The sequence below is a fragment of the Nelumbo nucifera genome, chromosome 3, assembly GCF_055504915.1.
Source record: "Nelumbo nucifera cultivar China Antique chromosome 3, China Antique-T2T, whole genome shotgun sequence".
NCBI lineage: Eukaryota > Viridiplantae > Streptophyta > Magnoliopsida > Proteales > Nelumbonaceae > Nelumbo > Nelumbo nucifera.
The window spans coordinates 98,809,598-98,833,121 of NC_142651.1; the positions used below are offsets into that span (position 1 = coordinate 98,809,598).

Sequence of the window (23,524 nt, forward strand, 5' to 3'; positions counted from 1 at the left end):
CTTTACATCTCAAACATGTTAGTATGTTTTATTGAGAATAAACCTGAACTTTGATTTTTGAATGTAAAACTGGCTGTATTTATCGATCGTTCTATCTAAAAATGGAGTTCATCAAGGGAGAAAACAGATGATCATACTTATTCCAATAAGCTTCATGTCCAGAGCATCTTATTCATATGAAAAGTTCCACTCCTATCTCCTACCACAAAATCTTTTCACATCCCTACCCACAGGACACCACAGCGATGTAATGCAAAAATCTTGTAATGAAGACAAGAAAAAAAATTCCCAATGTACGGCTGTAATGTCTGGTGGGTAGGAATATGGGAAGAGTTGTAAGAAGGAAATCTGAGCTCCAAAAAATTCAGTCCTTTCTTCTTGTTACCGGAAAAATTCAGTCCATTTATCTCTTCTCACCTAACAATTTCTGTTGATAGCGAATCCACAGTGATTGCCCCCCAATAATGTTGACACACTAATAGGCATGATACACGTGGGATTTACAGCTTTCTTGGAGGATTATGGTTTGTCTTTGAGTCGATATCGTGAACATAACCATTTGAGGAGGTATTCTAATTTGAATTGTTTTCTTATTCTCATTTAAAAAGGGAAAAAAACAAAACAAAATTAGCTGGCTTGAAAATAAACCGGTTTTTTAAATAAAAATATAAAAGATATGTTCTTGATTATATGTGTTTTTTGTTTTCAAAGTTTAAGGCTGTTTTTGGTTGCAATGCAAATAAATTTGCACTGATGCAAAACTTTGGCAGTGCAAATGATTCGAGTGTAAATTCTGGCTTATTTTTGTTTTAAATTTTAGCTTTTATTTTGTTTGATTGCAGTATAAATGAAGTGAATTAAGACATGAAGCAGGATAAAATTAAACAAGAATTTGCATTTTTTTCATTTGCACTCCCATGCATTTGTACTAGTACAAATAAAATTGTACTACAGCCAAATACGGCCTAAAGCTTAGTTTGGAAGGAGTACAAATACAAATATGTAGAATGCAAAACCTTGCATTTTGTATTATTTTCTGTATATTTGTACTCCTTCCAAATTGAGCCCAAATAAAAAATGTATTCTTAAGTTTCTGGTTTAAAAAGATATTTTCATCTAGTTATTTAATATCATGTACCACGAATGAGTGTGTTATAAGATTAAACAAGTTAAAGGCTGAAAATGAAATCTTATGAAAGAACTTAGAAGTAACTCCTATAGATGATAAAATGAGAGAAAATAAATTGAGGTGGTTTGATCAAATGCATGATAAGACAATCAATAACACACTTTAGGAAAAATAATCTATTACAAGTTGAAGGGGATAGAAGAATTAGGGGCAAATGAAAAAAAGGACTTGGGTGGAAGTAATGAGAAATGATTTAAACACCCATAGTTCAACAATGGATATGACGAACATAATGGAATGGCAAACCAAGACTTATCATTTATGTAGACAACCCCATATAATTGGGACAAGGTTCAGATAATGATGCACACACATAGATATTTGTTTTATTTTATATAATATGATATATTATATATCTAAATATTCTAAAATGACACCCAATATAATGTAGTGTATATAATATTTTATATTTATAAAAATTATAATATATATTGTATACATATATTATATGTTATATAATATGAAACATAATAAATATAAAATGTAATGTTATTTAAAGGCATAGGCCCAAAGCCTGGCCCGGGCTTATATTTTAGGCCTGGAGTTTGAATGGGCCGGGCAGGTCCTGGGCCCAGCCCATGATCTAATCTTTGCTATTATTTTGAGTGTAGACGCTCCCTGAAGTGGATCCACCTGAATCATGATAGTGATACTCTCCAAATGCAACCAGTGGCGAGTAAGATGGGTGCCAGACCACAACCATCCCGAGAGCCACTATTACATCTGCGCAAAAGAAGCAACAAACAAATATCCTTTTACGTAGGATATAAACTACAAAACATAGAATACAGACGTAAAGAAAGAGTAATAAAGAGCTAGGAAAATGAGAGAGTTCTCATATTTTAGCTCCTGATTTAGAGAAAACAATTCTAAAGATATATTTGCACCCTAGATAAATCACAGAGAGATTATTTACTACTCGTTTCTCTTAGCACCAAAGTTCAACCATGTCAACCTCTATGACAGATTCAAAATGAATAACTAATATCCTTCAAACTCTGACATGAGCATTCCGCAATACAGCAGTTTGACCTCAAGAGAGATTAATTTCGATTATCTGCTAAATAGAACTTCATCAAATATTGAGTTTCATATACATGGTTGACAGAGTAGTTTCCATTACCACTCATAAGAACTTCAGTAAGGCATGTTTAAACATATATTGATGAGAGAACTTACACAATGTTTATGTATGGTATAACAAAGGAATTAAAAAAAAAAAAAAAATCAGCTCTGCCATAGGCACAGATGCAATAACTAACATAACTAGCAGTGGAGAGGATATTCCAAAAATAATAATAATGAAAATGAGAAGATCCACTCATCTGTATGTTGTCTCATAACTCGGACCCTATTTGCATTTTAGGATGGACAACATCTTGGTCAATCCATTTACGAGACTCTTCCCACAATTGGGTCTCAATTCCTAATTTCCTGAGCTCCACCATACCTCTCTCAACTGTAAGATTGAAGACAAAAACATCACCAAGTGGACAATTTACATCGTCAAGCCAACTGATCAAGTTTCTATCTATGCACAATTAAAAAGAATCGGTATATGATCCCAGCATATATCATGTGGATAATACTCTTCACCATCCATGATTACACAACTTAACCCGTATGAACACAGTCACCTTTTACAACCCTTAAAGTTCAACCTCAGTGGATAATTTACCAGTGACAACTCCAGTTTACAGTGGATGAAGATGAACATCTTATATATGACAAGCAATGTGTTTAGTTCTCTATATATTCAGTTATCAAAACACCATTATCTGCTTCTCCAGTACACTGAAATTCCAATGGACAAAGAAATCCCCCTTCTTTCATCCCCCTTCATATTTGTGCAGATGTGTGTGTCTATCTGGGTAGTATCTGTGGTACTCATAATTTATGTTTTGGCAAGCACAACTAAAGAACTAGCAAATTACCATCAACAGCATCATGTGACGTTGGTGACCGAGAACTGTGGTTGATCCAGAATTGCAAATGCTCATCTGCAATGTCCTGTTCCAGCCCATGATTTTTTGCTCTTCTCCAGAAATATGTAAGCCAAGCCTGCAAAGGCATAAAATCAAACACAGGTAAATAGATCAGGAAAAAGGGACTGAAAGGGCATATCCACTATTTGGTTTGGTCAGCCTATGATGATTTATAGTGTCAATCAGTGTAAAGGAAACTTATATGCATTTTAAACTGTGAGACTTGAACTTGACATTTTCTTCTAGTTAAAAAATACTATCCACAAATATAGAAACATTGATAGCTCTTAATGCCTTCCTGATCATGTGCGTGTGTGTGAATTCCCAGCCCAAGCCCAACCTAAGGCCTAAAATGTGGATGCTCTCTTCGAGCTGTGCTTGAGTCAAACTTGGGCAGATTGCATCCTTAAATCACCATGTGCAACAGTGCAAGAGGTTTGGGAGAATAAATCACTTTACATGAATTAAAGGTACTCTCAACTATGTTGCTGTCACTTAATTACAAGTGTTCAGATGCCCTGACTTTGTTACATTCAAATAGTTTATTCAATTTCCTATAGAACAATTTTCAAGGTTATGCAATTTGAGTACAATTTAATTAACTCTTCTTTGAATTACAAGTTTTGTACAGAATTTATAATTTTTTATTTTCTTTTTCCATGATAACATTTTAGTCATGCATATCTTCTTATTTTAAGCTTCTCTTTAATTATGAATGGGTCCATAAATTTCTAAGGGTCATTTAAAATCCCTGAAGTTTTGGGTAAACTAGAATATCAAAACATCTAAATGAAATGAGGTTCTCAGAGAAGGTATAAAGTTGTGTTTTCATCTTACTTCCAAGGTTTCTTCCTGTAATGATCTTGAAAGAAAGGAGCTTGCTCTTCATTTCTTCTTTCAACCTCATCTCCTAGGGTCTTTGTAAACATTCGAGATCCTTCTTTAGCTGATTAACTGAACACCCAACCCTATTAACAGGGTCTGGGTCCATAAACATAAGACTCAATCATAATCAGTCAATCTTGGGTCCATTTACTCAAGACCCGATAGAAAATCTGGTCCAACCCTGATCCTGTTAGCAGGTGGTCAATCAATATTCAAGTGTATGGATATTAATGTTCTAAGTTGGGAAAAAACAAATCCTTTTCCAAATTTATCTCCAACTGTTGGTCTTTTTCAATTTCTACACACTAGTTTAGTTCCAATCAATTCACAGGTCTGGTTTGGAATACCTGCCTAATATCCAGACCCAAAACTGATAAAAATAAGAATTAATGCATAACAATCAGGGCTGCAATTTTTACAGGACAAACCGAATCCTGCCAAGATTTTGCATGGGCTGGGCTTGGATTTTCAGGTTCTAGGCTAGTCCTGGACCTGGAAGTTCAGGCTTTACTCCAATTTTGTGTTTGCTTTGGGTTGAAGCCTCAGGTAGCTCAAGCCCACCCAACCTTCTAAAACATATGAACTCCAATGTATATATGTAATTTATACAAGTTTATACAATGCATTTACACTATTATGAACACTAATACAATATCTTTATGCTATGTATAAGATGGCTTACACATATGGACATACACATATCTAATGTGTGTGTGTGTTTTTTAAGTACAAATGAAGGTAGAAGTGCAAAACATGAGCAAAAAGAGCTTCAAACATAACCAATCCACCCAGGCTTGAAGCCAGCACAAGTTGTGATAGGGCTTTAGCTCAGGCTGGCCAGACTGGGCTTTGACCATGGATTGGGCTGGACCTTGGCCTTAGGTCCAGGGTCTATGGTTGGGCAATGGGTATGGGCATAGGTTAGACATAAACTCAGCCCAACCTTCTCAGGGTTCAATTCCTACACAAAATAGGTTCTGGATCTATATATGTATGACCAGGACCAAACCTGATCCATCGACACCCCTTGTATAATAGATATTTAGATTCCTCTTCGTTATGGCTTCACAATCAGATCATACTTGCTGATCTACATAGACAGCAGGCTACAGCATGACATGAAGCTAATCACTACTCTTAGTAAACCATTGGCTTATTCCTGCTCACAATCAGTCATGTTAGTGCATACTATTCATCATTTATATCAAAATGAATCTACTAATTTATTTGGTTTCTGACAGGGTTAATGGCACAACTGTGAGATTACTGATAAACAATCAGGAACAAGAAAGACAGGAATTTGTATAATATTCTTTTACTATAACAGAATTGCTAGACCAGGAATTAACCGGAGGACTAAAACACTAGATGCTATGTTTTACATCCCTTGTGACAACAATTAAGTTCACAAATCATGGACATGAGAACCAAAAAGGAAATATTTACAGTTAATTGATGAAATACACTTTCTTTAACAAAAGAAAATAGACAAAAAAAAACTTCTACTATGAGTTTTGTGTAAAGAAATATGAACAAGAATAACTTTTCCAAGGAAATACAATGATACCTGCTTGAAAATCACATCTTCAGACTCCTCCTGGCTCAACTCTGAAACCAAACATTGTTTTGAATTCAACATTCATCAAAGTAAAGGATCAGAAGGATCCATGTAGCAATATTTAATAGAGATCTATCTAAATTTGTCATAGCAGGAAACCTCAAGCAATGAAATGAACACATAAGATGTGGCAATCAAGCTAAAGTTCCAAAAAATAACATGTCATTTTCCTGCTCCCTCCTCAGTTTTGTGTAAGGGCATTTTTGTCCTTTTATATATATATTTCTATTAGGGCACCTAGTCTTCTTCTTCTTCTTCTTCTTCTTCTTCTTCTTCTTCTTCTTCTTCTTCTATATCACAGAATATCTTGTAACTTGGTATCAGAGCACCTTAAAGATCAAGGAAATAATCTGCTGCTGGTCGTGACTCACAGACAGACCTGCTGACATCAGCATGCTAGCGGTTGACATCAGCAGTCCATACATTTGGAAGCAGCACTTTGTATTTCTGATGCACGTTGATGTGCCTAGATTTTAAAGGAATTTTGGTGTAGGTTGCATGGTAGGTTGAAGCTGTTTGAGATTTTTTTTGGATTTTCCAGATAAAAATAGGTGAAAAATCCAGATCTGGAGTTTAGGGCTTGTAGTTGACATCAGCACGCTAGCGGTTGACATCAGCAGTCCATACATTTGGAACCAGCACTTTGTATTTCTGATGCACGTTGATGTGCCTAGATTTTAAAGGAATTTTGGTGTAGGTTGCATGGTAGGTTGAAGCTGTTTGAGATTTTTTTTGGATTTTCCAGATAAAAATGGGTGAAAAATCCAGATCTGGAGTTTAGGGCTTGTATGCTTGTATGGTGGGTTGGATGCCTTTAAAACCTCTTGTGTTTGAATCATGGGAAGTGGTCCCCAATTTTTTGGAGCCTCAAAATATTCATAAGAATTTTTTTCCTCCATTGTTTTGCCGCCAACATTTATTTTTCCCTTGTTCTATTGCTGCAACCCGTGTTCAACCTTGTGGGAAAGGATTTTGAGTGTTCAGCTGGTGTTGGGATACTGGTGTTGGTGAGAAAGATTGTTTTTGAGGGGTTGTGATTGATGGACTCACACAAAGATGTCCGTGTGCCTACCTAAGTCCTCTTGGGAGGTAATGATAATGCCAGAGGACAAATTACTACCGCAAAACTTGATGGAACAAATTTCCTTGAATGGTTCCAATTAGCTAAGCTTACAACTGGTGGGAGAGGTAAACTTGAGTTTATTACCAGCAAGGAAGCTAAACCAAAGCCTGAAGATCCAAATCATTCCAAATGGGAGCAAGATAATCTGCTAGTCATGTCATACTGAAACCTTTGCCTATTTCCAGGGGGATAAAAAGATACAAGAATACTATTCGAGCTTTATTGATCTCTGGGCTGAATATGAACTTGTTCATACTGAACCTTCTGATCCCGTTGAATGTGTCAAGTGTTTGCAGAAACATATTGAAAATAGGAAAGTTAACCGGTTTCTCATGAGGCTAAGACTCGTATGAAATAATCAGGTCAAATATTTTGAGTAGAGGAACTCTTCCAGACTTAGACTTTGTGATGGGAGAGTTGTTGAGGGAAGAAACTAGACTCCTAACTGCTGCAAACATAGAAGGGAAACATCCTAATTTAGGGATTGATATTGTTTTTCTTGCACGAGGGAATAAGAAATCTGGTGGAAAAGACCCTTCTAAAACTCAATGCTATGAATGTAAAGGATATAGACATATAGCCTCTCATTGCAAAAAGAAGAATGTCTGCACATATTGCAAAAAAACATGGACATATCATTCCAGATTGCCCAATTCATCCACCCACCCAAGGGACCCATGAAGAAGAATCAACCACGAGCTTATCGGGCATGTGAGGGACCAGTGTCCAATACCCCTATTGTCAAGGGAGAATCCTCTGCTTCCATGAATAAGGAAGAGATACAACAACTGGTATCCTCTGCCATCTCATTTGCCTTTTCTGCTATTGGCTTACCTATTGAGTTCTCCGGTTATTGCTCTTCTCCCTCTCACATTTGTATAATTGATTCCAGTGCAACAAATCATATGACTGGGGCCTATCCTGAACCTTTTGTTAGAATGTTAGAGTGATGTTCGGCTGATAAGAGTTCTTATTAGCCCATTCTTATGTGTAACTTATCTTGTAACTGGGCTTGTGTTAATGGGCCTAATCCTGTTTAATGATTTAAGTCATCTGGGTGTCCCATCACTAATCAGGGGCATCCCAGTAATTTCTTGTACCTTGTACTATATTCATCTATAAATAAAGGATTGGTCGACTGGCTAGTACAGTTCGACATTCTCTTCAGTTCTGTGGTTCTCTTCTCTTCCTTGCTACTTCGAGTATAGCTCTTCAGATTACATGGTATCAGAGCATTAGCTCCTTCCTGGTTTCAGCAGGCGCACTCTCTTCTCTTGCTGTCTTTTCATCTTCTCTCTTCTTTTTCTGGGTTGCTGCAGTGAAGACCTAGGAGTGTAAGAGAGTAAAGCAAGTTCGAACCTAGGGTTTCTCTTGGTTGTAGGACTCAAGGGAAATAAGACCCAAAAGTAGATGTCCTACTAGATTATCTCCAGCAAATAGTAGCTATTGGGCTACTAAGAGAGGTCTGTATAGGACAGACCTAGTTGAGGACTGATTTCAGCAGTCCTAGCTCTAGCCGAAAGGGGGAGAGCTTCCTCTACAGTTGCAGCTTCGTGCTCCAGCAAGACTTGCGCAGAACAAGTGGTAAAGACTTAGCCTTCTCTACAGTTGCAGCTTCGTGCCCCAGCAAGACTTGGGCAGAACTGTGGTAACTTCAGTACAGATTTTCTTCAGGTCGGTTATCAGTCCTACTTTGTGAACTTCAGTTACTGCACTGCACAGTTACTTCAGGTCGCAGAACAAGCCCTAACTGAAGTAACTTCAGTTACTAGCACTGTGAACTGGTTCAGTTACAGCCCCTTACTTGCTACTTCGGCCAGTCCTAAACAGCACTGCACAGTACCCGAACTGTGAACACTTCTACCAGCACTGTGAACACTGTGACCACTTCGGCCAGTCCTAAACAGAACCACCTACAGCACTGTGAACAACTCTTGGACTGAAGTCAGGATGTCCTCACTATCCGGTGAAGTTTCCTCTAGAGATAACAGACCTGTTACAAGGTCCTCAAACCTGGAAAACCCTAATCTGCACAGCTTGCAGATTACAAGTGTGCTGCTAGATGAGTATAACTTCAGAGAGTGGTCTGTCTCAGCAATGCTGTTCATTACCTCTCGTGAGCTCACAGGCTATTTGGATGGAGACAAGAAACAACCAGAAATTGGCAGTCTGGAATACACTGTGTGGCGCAAGGAAAATGCCACAGTCATGTCTTGGTTACTGGCCTCTATGACTCCTATGGTGGCCAGAACTGTTCATCACTTCCCCACAACTGCTAAAATTTGGGAGAAAGTATCTAAGACATATGGCCAGAAAAAGAACAATGCTAGAATCTACAGGCTGAACCAAGACATTGCAGCCCTAAGGCAAGGAGATGTTGTCATGCAAACCGGATATAGCCAAAGTGCATTAGACTACTCTCTCTTTGTTTGGAAAAGACCCTAAGGCCTTACCATTCTCTTACTATATGTGGATGACATATTGTTGACTGGAGATGATATAGAAGGAATCTAGGACCTTAAGTCTCTTCTCCACAGTTCCTTTCACATGAAAGATCTTGGCCCTCTTAACTATTTCTTGGGACTTGAAGTTCAACAGAGCTCCTAAGGTTATTTTGTCTGCCAACACAAGTATGCCTCTGATCTTGTTAAGTTGGCCAACCTCACTGATGATAAATAGGTTGATACTCCCTTGGAGCTGAATGTCAAATTATCCAAATTAGAAGGCTCCCTACTTCCTAATGCTTCCCTCTATAGGCAACTTGTTGGGTCTCTCATTTTTATCATAGGGTCTTTTCTTCTCTTAATCTTCTTCTCTCCAATTGAAGGCCTATGCTAATGCAAATTGGGTTGGATGCCCCAACACACGCCACTCCACTATTGGGAGGTGTGTCTTCATAGGAGACTCTAATTTCATGAAAATGCAAGAAAATAGACTGTTTCCAAGTCCTCTACGGAAGCAGAGTATAGGGAAATGTCATTTGTTTGTAGTGAAGTTGTTTGGCTTCAATCTTTATTTCAGGAGTTGGGTCATTCCTCTCCTACACCCATTCCTCTGTATGCGGATAACACTAGCTATTAAGGTGGCCTCGAAACCTGTCTTTCATGAAAGGGCGGTGAATAAACCCTAGTTGATTCCAGGTCAAAGTAGAGAAGAAGAAAGAAGAAAGAAAAGAGAAAGAAGAAGAAGGAGAAAAGTAGAGTGTTCGGCCAGACTAGAAGAGAGAAATGTGAAAAAATCACTCTCCTAGCCGACCCACTTGAATTTTATTCATAAAACTTAGAGTTGCAAGAAAGACAATTTTGTCCCTCATAGAAGATGGGACACATAACTTAAACTCAGATACAATAGACCTTTCACTTTCAAGAAGATACACCAAAATGACCAAAATACCCCTGACTCGAGCATTCTAACACTCCCCCTCAAGCTGGAGAGTATATATCATATAGTCCCAGCTTGTTACAAATGTAATCTATTCTTCCCCGAGACAATCCTTTTGTGAAGAGATCTGCCCACTGATTTCCTGAGCTCATATGAGATGTAGTTATTACCCCACTTATCACTTTCTCTCTCACAAAGTGACAATCCACCTCAATATGTTTAGTTCTTTCATGGAAGATGGGATTGGATGAGACGTGAACAGCAGATTGGTTATCACAGTATAGTTTCACGGGTTTGTCAATTGAGAAACCCATCTCCTGTAGTAAGTTCTTTACCCATACTAGTTCACATGTGGTATGGGCCATAGCCCTGTACTCTGCTTCTGCACTACTTCTTGCCACCACTGTTTGCTTCTTGCTCTTCCAAGTTACAAGATTGCCACCCAGGAAGGTACAGTACCCTGTGGTTGACCTCCTGTCTGATATAGAGCCAGCCCAGTCAGCATCTGTGTACCCTACTATCTCAAGAGTTCCTCCCTTTTGGTATAACAAACCACGACCTGGAGCACCCTTTAGGTACCTAACAATTCTCAGAACAACTTCCCAGTGAGGAACCCGGGGATGTTGCATAAACTGACTCACCATACTCACAGCAAATGATATATCTGGTCGGGTAATGGTCAGGTAGTTCAACTTTCCCACCAACCTTCTGTATCTTCCAGGATCATCAAACTCTTCACCTGCATCCACACTTAACTTGGCATTGAGTTCCATAGGAGTCTCTGCTGGTTTAGCACCTAACAACCCTGTTTCTTCAAGTAGATCAAGAACATATTTTCTCTGACATAGGTTGATCCCCTGTTTTGACCTCGCAACCTCTATTCCTAGGAAACACTTTAGCTTCCCCAAATCTTTCGAATTGAAGTGGTCCTGTAAGAATTTTTTCAGCCTATCAATTCCATTGCTGTCACTTCCAGTTATGACAATATCATCCACATACACGACTAGCAAGATTTTCCCATCCTTTGAGTTATAGCTGAACACAGAATGATCAACCTGACACTGTTTCATCCCAAAGGCCTTCACCACTTCACTGAACCTGCCAAACCATGCACGTGGAGATTGTTTCAGTCCATAAATTGCCTTTTTGAGCCTGCACACCTTAGCAGCCTCCCCCTAAGCAACAAACCCAGGTGGTTGCTCCATATACACCTCCTCAACAAGATCGCCATGTAGGAAGGCATTTTTTATGTCAAGTTGTACGAGAGGCCAATCATACATAGCAGCTTATGAGATCAACACCCGAACTGAACCAATTTTAGCCACAAGAGAGAATGTATCCATATAGTCCACACCATATAACTGAGAATAGCCCTTGGCCATTAACCGTGCCTTCAATCGTTCCACACTGCCATCAGGAAGACGCTTCACTGTATAGACCCATTTACACCCAATAGTGTGCTTACCAGGAGGAAGGGTGGTGAGTTCCCACGTGTGATTATGTTGTAGAGCAGAGAGTTCTACGCCACCCTGGGGAGGTAAGGGCTTCTTGTACAGTCTTGGGAATGGGAATCAATGAGAGTAATGATATAAACTTGCAATGAGAAACAGAAAGGTGAGCAATGGAAACATAGTCTGAAATGGGATGAGAAGTACAAGCACGTTTACCTTTCCGCAAAGCAATAGGGAGATCAAGATCTGAGGGAGAAGGAGTAGTAGCAGGATCTGTCAATAGGTGCTGAAGTGGAGGAGGGGCTGAAGCACTTCTGCGGGTATACACTTGAGTAATTGGCGGCCTCTCTGTAGTAACAGGCATATGATATGCATCTGCAGTAGGAATGGGAGCTACGGGAAGAGGGTCCACAATTGGTACAGGAAGAGGAACCACAGAGGGAGAAGAAGAGATTCCGGCATCTGAGAAAAATGGAACTGATTCAAAGAAGGTGACATCAGAGCACACAAACGATTTATGAAATTTTGGGTTATAACACTTATACCCTTTCTGAGTCCTCGAGTAGCCAAGAAAAATACACTTCGTAGCTCGAGGATCTAGCTTGTCTACTCCAGGCCCCAAGTGTTGAACAAAACAAACACAGCCAAAGACTCTTGGGGTGAGAGGAGAAGGAGACAAAGTGGGAAACAACACGGAGAAAGGGGATTGACTTCCAAGGATTGACATGGGCATCCGATTTATCAGAAAACAGGATGTAAGAACAACATCACTCCAAAAATGCTTTGGGACATGCATATTGATCATCAAGGACCGAGCAGTTTCAAGAAGATGTCTATTTTTCCGTTCAGCTACACCGTTTTGTTGCGGGGTGTAGGCACAAGAAGTTTGGTGAATTATTCCATGATGTTCTAGGTATTGCTGAAATGATGAGAAGATGTATTCTTTGGCATTATCGGAGCGAAGTATTTTCATATGAACACCAAATTGAGTGCGTATTTCAGCATGAAATTTCTGAAAAATAGAGAACAATTCACTACGATCTTTCATAAGATAGATCCATGTTATCCTTGAAAAGTCATCAACAAAGATTACAAAATACTTAAACCCATTGTATGACACCACTTTAACTGGACCCCATACATCAGAATGAACTAAAGCAAAAGGAATTGAGACACGACTATCAATTCTTGGACTAAATGAGACTCGATGATGTTTTCCCAACTGACATGACTCACAATCTAATGATGAAAGATGACTCAAGGAAGGAACTAGCAGCTTCAAAGCCTTGAGAGAGGGATGACCAAGTCTGCAGTGCCATTGGAGAGGAGTAAGAGACGACTGAAAAGCCACTTGGGGGCCACCACCATCATGGTAATACAAACCACCTGCTTCATGCCCTCCACCAATCTTCTTCCCCATCTTGAGATCCTGAAACACACAAGAAGAAGGATAGAAGGTTACAGAACAATTAAGGGACTTGGTTAATCTGCTAACAGACATAAGGTTAAAAGGGAACTTAAGAACATATAAAACAGATGCTAAAGACAAGGAGGAGAGATCAACATCACCAACACCACAAATAGGAGATGTAGAACCATTAGCAAGTGTAACTGTCTGAGATGTGGAGGAGCGAGAAAGGGAAGAAAATACATCAAGAGTCCTAGACATATGGTCCGAGGCTCCGGAATCAATGATCCAGGGTGAGGCCTTGGAAGCTAAGCAAGTCATACCTGAATTGGCAAGTGTAGCTGCGTTCTGTTGAGATGTTTGAAGGAACTGCTCATATACTGCCCGTGGTACACTCACCATTTCCTGCCCAGAAGCACAAGCAGGTGTGGAGGGGGTTGGGGCAGTTTGTTGGCTTTCAGTAATTGTGCTACTACTCTTAGATGTAGCATGGTTAGCCCAAGTGTTGGGTGGACCACGCAAATCATAGCAGAAATCAACTATGTGCCCCTCTAAGCCACATTGTGTACATTTTCTCTTAGCATTATTCCTTCCTTTTCCATGGCCTCCCCCTGACTCTCGGCCTCCAATTCGACCACTGCTACCACCACCACTTCTACTTCCACGGCCACTCCCTTTAGTCACTACCAAACCAGATCTATCAGAGAAGGAAGAATGTTCCACCGGCTCAATGGATGTCCTCTTAAGACGGGCAAAAACTTCTTCAAGTGAGGGGAGAGCTGATCCCCCCAATATCTGTGCTCTGACAGGCTCAAACTCAGCCTTCAAGCCCACAAGAAACCTAGTCACATCAAGCTGTTCACGTTGCTGTTGTTGGATCTAGACATCTGATGTTAGAGGGTGATACACATTTAGCTCATTGCGGATGTTCCTCAAACTTGCATAATACTCTTCTAAGCTTTGACTTCCTTGCTTCAAATTGAAGTACTCTTGGTATAACTGATATACCCTAGTTGTGTTGAGTTGTCCAAAGTACAACTTTTTAGCATGATCCCAGATCTCTTTGGTTGTATCTAGGAATATGAAGTTCACACTAACCTTTGGTTCCATGTTGTTCCAAAGCCATGTCATTATCTGTGCATCATCTTGTTCCCAATCACTGAACCCAGGGGAATCAGAGGGAGGTTTCTCCTCCCTCACATGTTTTACTTTCCTCTTGGCCTTCAAGAACACCTCCACAGATTTTGCCCATGGTACATAGTTCTCACCATTCAACTTCTGAGGGGATGAGAGATCCATCCTATGGACGCCCAAAGATTGCGGAATAAGGGGCGAATTTCAAAAATTTTTCTCTCCCTTCAACTGGGAATCGTATTCCCTATTTAGAAAATCATATTTTCAAGGATCAATCTTGAACCATAAACTGAACCAGATCTGAACCAAAAGGAGTGGGAGAGGATTATACCTGATATGGAGAAATACTTTCTCCCAATGGAGGTGTTCACACCCAAGGAAGGATCCAAAATCTGCTCCCACTGAAGATGGCGCAGTGAAGGATGGAGCAGAATCAGCAATGTTCTTCAAAAGAACTTGACCCTTCACAAGAATCAACTGGATGACTTGAGTACAGCTCCAACCAATCTTTTCCCTAAAAGATTGAAATCAAGATCCAATCTTGATTGCTCCCAAGAACTGGAGATCGAACTGAAGGAATGGCAAAAACAGGAAGGTGGCGGCAGGAGAGAATTCGCAGTATGCAGGAAATCTCTCAATCTCTCTTTCTTCAAAGAGAAGAATGCTATGGATGTTGTTGTGTAGTAGGCTGCCGCCCCCTTCCCCTTTTATAATCTCAAAAGGGATCAGCTCCTAATCAGATTAGGAGCTGCTAATCCAAATCATATTTGGGTTAGAAGTCCCTTAGTGATAAGGGATAACCCTTATCTTATCTGCAGATAAGATCAGCTGTCTCCTAATCTAATTAGGAGGTTTCCAGATCTAAATCCCATTTAGATCTTGGACTCTCTGAGTGGATAGGGTCTAAGCCCAATCCTTTCAGCTGACCCTCTTTAGAATTCGCCCCCTTTAAATGACTGATCAAATCAGCCCAGTTCGAAATGGGCTTAAGGCCCATTTAAGGTTATGTACTCAAAAGGTTTCCAAATTGCTGCCCAGTTGGGCTTCCTTGTATGGCGTGGGACCCAAGCATTGATCTACACATCAGCCACATGGGTTCAGCCCAGCCTTTGTTTCAAGGCCTGGCCGAATGCACTGCTGAAGACAGTGTACCCCCTGAAACCCATCAAATGAGCTCTATGGGCCCAACACTTACACTAAGTGGTCCCTGGGCCAAGCCACCTTGTAACACCCAGGGACTGTGGGCAGATGCAAGATTAGCCCATCAGGCATTATCCTCAATGGTCTTACACTTAACCTCTCAGCCCATAATGATCATACACTGCCCGACAAGAGAGGACCTCTCCCTCGGCTGCAAGGAACAGTGTTGCACTCTCCACTTATATGGATCCCGGGAATTAAAACCTTCTTGCAAACAATTTAGAAACCATACATATATACTTTTATATCTTATATAAAATATATTTTGCAAAACAAATCTCAACGGTTGAAATCGGCTGCCGGCAGTCTTGGTTTCCATCAGTGAGAGTGCATCCCTGATCATTACCTTTGTCCGATAAAGGGGCTGATCCTGTCACTATGATCACCCACTCAGATGAATTCTCGGACTGTCCCAACATACCCAGGTTTTGACCCCCGCTAAGGATCTCACTGATTGGTACATCAAAGACAGCCCAATCCGACACCTAGTGTAGTATCATAATCGAGTCTAGGGGTCGGGTGTAACTTTCCAGTTTTGCCCATCAATCTCCAAGGTCCAGGGCAATACTGGAAATCTGGTCCAGTTCAAAGATTCAATTAATCCTACACTGTATGTGCCTAGGGTCTCACCCTGGCAGCTGAGACAAGCCACCCCAACCGACTTGGTGGCACTACAGTGTCAGCCTTGTCAGGATAGGTCTCCCCAGACCGACCCACTGGCTGTGAACATTCTAAACTAACACGAGTCTCATTAAGTGTCCAGTTTAAGGGTATTACACAAAAACATACCAAGGGAACATGAATCAAATATGTATCTTTATTTATTTACAATAAACTCATAAAGTATATCATTCTGATTGAAGCTAAGGGCATACAAAACTGTCTAACACTCACCATTCAACTTGATGGATGTCATTTGAACACTTAGATAATCTGGAGAAAGCATGATGCCGGTTTTGTTGTCATTCCCATCTACAGATGAAGCCATTTCAATTATTACACCTTTGAATATACACCACAATCTCACACTCTTCACAAGACTTATCTCACTTATGATATCACCAGCTCCACCTTCTTCAGCTGCACATATTACACTACACTCTAAAGCTGAAATCATTCAGTCAACACATCAAACACTTGGACTGCACACCGCAGAACCGTTTACCATCAACACACCACGGCTGAAATTACTCAGTCATTTCATCGAACACTTGTTCTTCATACTGCAGAACTGATTACACACAAGGTCTAGGGGTTCACTTTTAAGCATTTAGAATTATAGATATGTCAGCCACCACAAGACAACCATCACCACACCACTGCTGTTGTGGACATCAACAGTTTACTACTCTTCTTTCAGCACACATGCGAGCAAGAAAACAAAGGAACATGACTGATATGTGTATCAGTTTCACTCAGCACCACAACAACCAACTTTTGAAGCACAAAAATTATCATTCACAGTCCACTTCTGAACACACGACAGCAGTGTCCATACCTGTATACGTCCAACCCTCTTCGTACACTGAATAGAGGGTCTAGTATACCACTTCAACGACCACCACAGCACCGGCCAGAGGCATTCTCACCTCCAGGCCCTCAAAATGGCAACTCCTTTTCAGCCCTTTATCGAGTCTTCAATCAGGTCAGCTGTAGGATGATGAAACCTACTGTGAAGCTGGCGGCGAACCTAGGAAGAAGACAGCAGCAAGAAAACACGAGACGTTATTGCTCTGATACCATGTGAATAAACCCTAGTTGATTCTAGGTCAAAGTAGAGAAGAAGAAAGAAGAAAGAAAAGAGAAAGAAGAAGAAGGAGAGAAGAAGAGAGTTCAGCCAGACTAGAAGAGAGAAATGTGAAAAAATCACTCTCCTAGCCGACCCACTTGAATTTTATTCATAAAACTTAGAGTTACAAGAAAGACAATTTTGTCCCTCATAGAAGATGGGACACATAACTTAAACTCAGATACAATAGACCTTTCACTTTCAAGAAGATACACCAGAATGACCAAAATACCCTTGACTCGAGCATTCTAACAAGGACAAAGCATATTGAGGTGGACCGCCACTTTATCCGCGACCTATTTCTTGCAAACTCTATCTCTCTCCCTCATGTTGCCTCTGAAATGCAAGTTGCTGACATCTTCACAAAGGCCATGACGAGATCCAGACACTTATTTCTAGTAAGCAAACCGATGCTCATGCCTTTGCATCAGTTTGAGGGGGGAGTGTGAAGAAACTCCCTGATGTACCATTTTATTGTAGTCCTTATTGTATTGTTTTCTCTTATTTATTATTATTTTCACTTCAGCCTTGCATGGGCCTCTCTGCAAATTCTCTAAATTGTGTTGCCCTACAAGGGCCTCTCTGTAATATCTTTAATTTTACTTTCTATATAAAGGACCCTTGGGATAGGGTCGAGTCATCCATTCTTCATCCCTAGAGTTCTGTGTTCTTCTCTTGGTTTGTTGACAATGGAAAAACTGAGAGGCATCTTACTCCAACTTGCCTCTGAAATTGGTTCTTGGATAATTGGCACAAGAGCCAATGATCATATGACTAGTATGTCTTCTTACTTCACCACTTATAGATTATTTTCGGGAAAAGGTAAGATTTCCGTTGCTGATCGATGTCGGACCCCAATCTAGGGTTTGGGTGAAGTTAAACTTACCAACAACCTTTCTCTGAACTTTGTACTCCATGTTCCACAATTGCATAGAAATCGATGAGGCAAAAAAAAAGAAAAAGTGTGAACGTATTCTAGTTTGCATGTTTTTTTGTAGTGGGATCCCAAATTGTTGTCTTTGGGTAGCTTTGTTGATAGTTTGGGACCAGGGGTATTTTCGTCATTTTATAAGTTAGGTTTTTGGTCAGGGGGCAGTTGGGTGCATTTCTGTTGGGTTTTGGTCTCTTGGGTCTTTTTGTAGCAAAAGTTATCTTTTGAGGGCTCATTTGAAGTTAGTTTTGTTCTTAAGGAGTTGCTTGTGAGAGGGAAACATTCTAGGGGCTTATGTGTAACTATTTTAACTAGCTTGTCCAGCAAGCCAGTGGGTCTTATAAAAGAGAAGGGGGCTGTTTTTAGAGGGGTCTTTTGGTTCTTTCTCTCTTGTTTGAGATGTAGCTCAGCCCCAGCCAGGGTTTTCAAGCATTGGGAGCTTGGGTTTTGAGGAGTCGACCCATTTTGGCACCTTCCAATCCCTCCATTTCTGCATTGTTACTATAGCGTAATTGTTCCAGGAAGAGTTTTACTTCATGTTCAGGTCTGAAATCCCTAAAAATCCAACTTATTTTGTTGTTTTCAGCTTGGTATTTCCTGTGCTTATTACTGTATACTTGAGGTATTGCATGTAATTTGTCTTTTTGTCCACATCAGAAATCTTCTGTCTATTAGTTCCCTTATCAAGTCTCATAATTGTTCTGTAACCTTCTTTACATCTGATGAGAATAAAAATTATCATATTTTTATCCCTCACTATTCAGTTTTTTATACTTAATTAGCACCTAATTGGATTTACTATTCTTGTATTTCAATTTAGGGCACGAAAGAAGGTGTTATGGGAAAAACAAGGCTAATCGGGTAATTTTACACAGTTTCGGCACCGCGAGATAATTTGGGCATAACTCTCTCATCCGGACTTCGATTGAGAATATTCAAGATGCATTGTAAAGATAAGGAAAAACTCTACAACTTTCATGTTTTGAGTTTTGACAGATTCGGACTGTTACGAGGTCAAAATCGGGACCGAAGTATGAGCAAATTCGTAGAGAAGCCCAGTTCGCAGCTGAAGCCCAATTCGTAGAGAAGCCTTGCAGCGGCCCAATTCGTTAGGGAAGCCCAATACGAATGCAAGAATAAGAAACATCAAAGAGTCCTACCAGATTTAATTTTCTGTTGTATTTTTAGAAAGATAAAAGAAGATTAGGATTACCAGTTAAGAGATAAGGATAGACAAGATCTAATCTAAGCATTATCTATTAGAGAACTGATCTCCCAAAGGAGAAAGAACTCCTTAGAGGAGCATGAGAAAGCTCCCTCCTAAAGCTATAAAAAGGGGGGCAGACTAGCACCTAGGGCCGTCAAATCCTCCAAGAGAGCTTCAGCCTCAAAGAGAGCAATTAGCAACTAAGGAGGAAGAAGCAGAGTTCACCCCCTCTCATCTGGAAGCTGCGATTTCATTATGAAGTGTTTGTAAGGTTTTTATTTCTAGTTGAAGGGTTAGGGAAGCTTTGATTCTATAACATTGTGAGATCTAATTGATTTTTATTTCAGTTCATTGTTTATGGGTATTCATATGTTTTCTGCGATTTTCTGTTAAGATTATTTTTATTGATTAAGCAAGATGGGCCCCTTGCTCGTTCAATGAGAATAATCTATGGCCGATTGAACCTCCAATTTTGTATATGATTGGTAGGTTTAATCAGGGTGGCAACTAACATAAATTGATTGCAAAAAAGTTTTCGATCTATGTTAGGGAAATATATGATCTGGTTTAAACGGTCCGAGCTTGTGAGATCGCTGACCAGAATAGGGTCTCTCCCCTCTTAATGCTATTAATAGATTAAATCCTAAGAGCTTGTTTAGGACTGCCTATTAATGAGAGAAGCAATCAAAGAGCTTTTTTTGGTTGTCGAATAATATGAGTAGAGGCTGGCTGTTAGAGCTTGTTAATGGCCATAACCAATTTATTCGTAAACATATGGATTTATCCTTGCATCGAGGATCAATGATAAGAATCAAAGCCGAACTTGTCCCTTCAACTGGAAGCTACCTCCCATCGATTTGATCTCTTGCTTTCTGTTATTTCTTGTTATTTTCTTTATTTCATCTTATTTTCCTTATCTGCACAACCCTCCTACTTCGATTACTTGGAAATAAATCCACCCAATCCCTATGGAGACGACCTTGCTCATCACTTTCTACAAATTATTTAATTGGAGCAAGACTATTTATCTTTGGTTGGATTCGACACCCACCAACATCTCATTGTGTCTTTCAGGATTTGAGTACAGGGAAGACGATTGGCAGTGGACATGAAGCCGATGGTGCTTATCTTCTTGATCAATCTCCAAAGTTAGGGTTAATGTGTCAGTTTAAGTCCTGTCATGATGAGAAACACATAATGTGCCGGTCTCCAATTGAAATTATGGCATCACCATCTTGGACATGTCTTTTGGTTCACTGAAGTTTTTGTTTCTTAGTTTGTTTTAGTCTTTGTCTAATTTTGGTCTGTAGTGTGAAGTTTTTCAACTATCAAAGCAATGTGGAACCACATATTTTGCAAGTAGCAAAAGAAGTAATATTGCTTTCCATTTAATACATATAGATGTTTGGGGACCTTATTTTATTCTTTGTATGGGTGGCTACAAATATTTCATTCTTTTTATTGATGACTAATCATAGTATACTTGGTTGTATTTGATGATGAGCTAGGATTAAGTACCATCAATTGTAAAAAACTTCTTTAGTATGGTGGAGACATAGTTAGAGAAGAGATTATCGTTTTGACAATGCCAAGGAATATGTAGAGAAAATGGTTGATCAACTTGTGGTCCCACATTTTATTATTTCTTGATGATATATTGCTGTTAGCATTTGTTTTAATGTTGTTTCTAGCGATAGAGGTATTCTTGTCATTGTACCTCTTTTATTTTGTATCTAATATAAATAACACCTAGGGCGGCAGATCAGATTAGATTTCTGCACCCCTTTTCTTCTATTCTTTCTTCTTTGCTCTCTTCTTCTCTTCTTTTCCATCTCTGTTCTTTTCTTTCTTCTTTTTCTGAATTCTTCTTGCTAAAACAGGTTTGGATCTCAATGGCTTTAGACAACTTAGTATCAGAGTAGGTTTAAGACTGATTAGGGCTCTCATGTAGGAGTAGTCCAGCCGACTACATGAGAGTTTTATAGGGCTGGAAGTTTAGCTTGAATCGCTTGGTTCTTGGAGGTCATTAGAGATTGCAGGAGGTGCCCAAGGTGTAGAAATCTTGGAGAGTTTCCCAGTGATCAGGAAGAATTAGAGAAAATAGGCCAGTTTCTTATTTAGGGATTAAATTAGTGATTGAGAGTGGCACTCAGCTCTTTCTGGGTAGTTTTCACTCCTCTTTATGGACTGACAGACTTCTGAAGTCTTTTGGGATCCTCTTTGAGGATCGACTGTCAATTTTTCTGACTTCTCTAGGGATGAATTTAGGGTTTTTATTTGAACTGTGCTTTTGGGCTGAGTGGTTGATACTTTTTCACTTCTTGGGTTCATTGAGTGGTTTGTTCTGGGTGCTGCTGGACAACACTTGAAGTTTTTTTTTTTGGAAAAGGAAGTTGAACAGTGTTGTTTCTTCCATTCTGTGACTCTTCATTGAACATTCAAGCATGGAAATTACTGGAAATGAGTCTAAATTGTATGGACTTGTGGGAGCTGGAAATGCTATTGACAGCAATTCATTTCAGATTACTACAGCAAAGTTTGATGGAACAAACTATTTGGAATGGGTCCAATCGGCTATGATGGCCATTAGAGGAAGGGGAAGGTTGGGGTATGAGATGGGAGGCACATAAACCAGCACAGGAGAATTCTTCTCTTGCTAAATGGGTCTAGGAAAATTATTTGGTTATGACTTGGTTATGCAACTCCATGCAGCCCCATATAAGTAGAAACTATCTATGGGCAAAGACATCTAAGGAGATTTGGGACAATATGAAAGAAACTTATTATCATCCCCTTAGTGGTGCTAGAGCCTATGAACTAAAAAATGAGGTGAATAATCTTAAACATGGGGAGAAACCTATGTCAATTTATTTATCCACCCTAAAATCATTATGGCATGAGATTGATCATCTTGAAACAATTAACTAGGTGAGTTAGAAAGATGTTGCCACATATAGGAAACTGGTTGAGAAAAACAAAGTGTTTGAATTCTTGGTTGGTTTAAATTCTGACTATGACATTGTGAGACAACAACTACTCACTAGAGATAGTGTCTCTTTATCTCAGGCCTACACTGGTAAATAGTGAGGAAAGTAGGAGGAAGGTTATGCTACAGATTCCATCTATGGAATCAGCTTTAGCAGCCATAAATCCAAAGCTTGGAGGTGATAAGGAGAAGGAAGTGAAAAGTGAAAGAAAGAGGGATGTGTTTTGTGATTACTGTAAGAAGCCAAAACATACTAAGGAAACTTGTTGGAACCTTCATCCTCAACTGATTCTAGAAAGACTTAAGAATAAGAAGGGGAATGTCAATACAACTGTAACTACAGGAGCTGTATCCACACCCAACACCGGATCCAATTCTCTAGATGCATTGGCTATGGTAAGAATTGCTTTGAATTAGCTGGAGAGTGAAGTGGGCATCTCTAAACAGTCTCATTCTAATTTTGCTCCTCCCACTTCAGCTTTTGCTCAATCAGGTACACGTGCCATTGCCTATCCTGCCTCAACCCCAAGTAACACTAGCTGGCAAGGGGGACATCAAAGTCTCTGGTGCTATTTCTTTAACCTCAGTTTTGCATGTTCCTAAGCTAAGTACTAGTCTACTTTCAGTCAGTAGTATCACTAAACATTAGAACTGTTCAGTGACCTTTTTTCCCTGATCATTGTGTTTTCCAAGATCTGGCGACAAGGTGATTGGGATTGGCTATAAGACGAATGGAATCTACTTACTTGAATATCCACCTGGGAAGAATAAAGAAGCTAGGGAGTCTTTTTGTGTCACAGTCTGTGAATCAGATTATGCTCAGGCATAATCAGTTGGGTCATTTATCTTTTGGGTCTTTAAAGAGTTTATTTCCTACTTTGTTTGAGTTAGTCTAAGTGTCTAATTTAAAGTGTGAGAGTTGTGAATTGGAAAGGCATTGTAGATCAACTTATTCACAAAATAATAAAAGAAGCATTATTCCTTTTGAAATTGTGCATACTAATGTTTAGGGGCCCTATCATATTACTGCTATGGGAGGGTACAAATATTTTCTTTTGTTTGTTGATGACTACTCTCGGTTTTCATGGGTTTGCCGTATACGCTCTTGAGATGAGATTCCCACTTTGACCCGTGCTTTTCATCAAATGGTCCTGACTCATTTTGGGATTAAAATAAAAAATCTTAGATCTGATAATGCGAAGGAGTATTTTGCAAAACCCTTAGCCTTTTATCTCCT

At 39.6% G+C, this 23,524-nt stretch overlaps 1 protein-coding gene and 1 long non-coding RNA gene across 4 annotated transcripts in view; one reads left to right on the forward strand and one right to left on the reverse strand.

Annotated features, from left to right (window-relative positions):
* Positions 1-1,764: 1,764 nt before the first annotated feature.
* The window catches only part of LOC104590245 (coiled-coil domain-containing protein SCD2-like), a 145,725-nt gene continuing 123,965 nt past the window's right edge, over positions 1,765-23,524 (reverse strand). The window contains exons 15-17 of one of the 2 annotated variants that reach the window (XM_088902097.1): positions 5,627-5,667; positions 3,124-3,250; positions 1,765-2,648 (exon numbers count right to left, since the gene is read on the reverse strand). In XM_088902097.1, the coding sequence (XP_088758223.1) occupies positions 2,527-2,648; positions 3,124-3,250; positions 5,627-5,667 (290 nt within the window). In that variant the 3' untranslated portion in view covers positions 1,765-2,526. The remainder of the gene's footprint in view (positions 2,649-3,123; positions 3,251-5,626; positions 5,668-23,524) is intronic. The other variant, XM_088902098.1, reaches the window with a different exon arrangement.
* LOC148801766 (uncharacterized) lies at positions 18,495-20,713 on the forward strand. Of its 2 annotated transcripts, none has more exons than XR_016084570.1 (3): positions 18,495-18,638; positions 18,915-19,572; positions 20,376-20,713. It is a non-coding gene; the product is annotated as an uncharacterized LOC148801766 (long non-coding RNA). The 2 variants fall into 2 exon arrangements; XR_016084571.1 differs by having other exon boundaries at positions 18,915-19,567.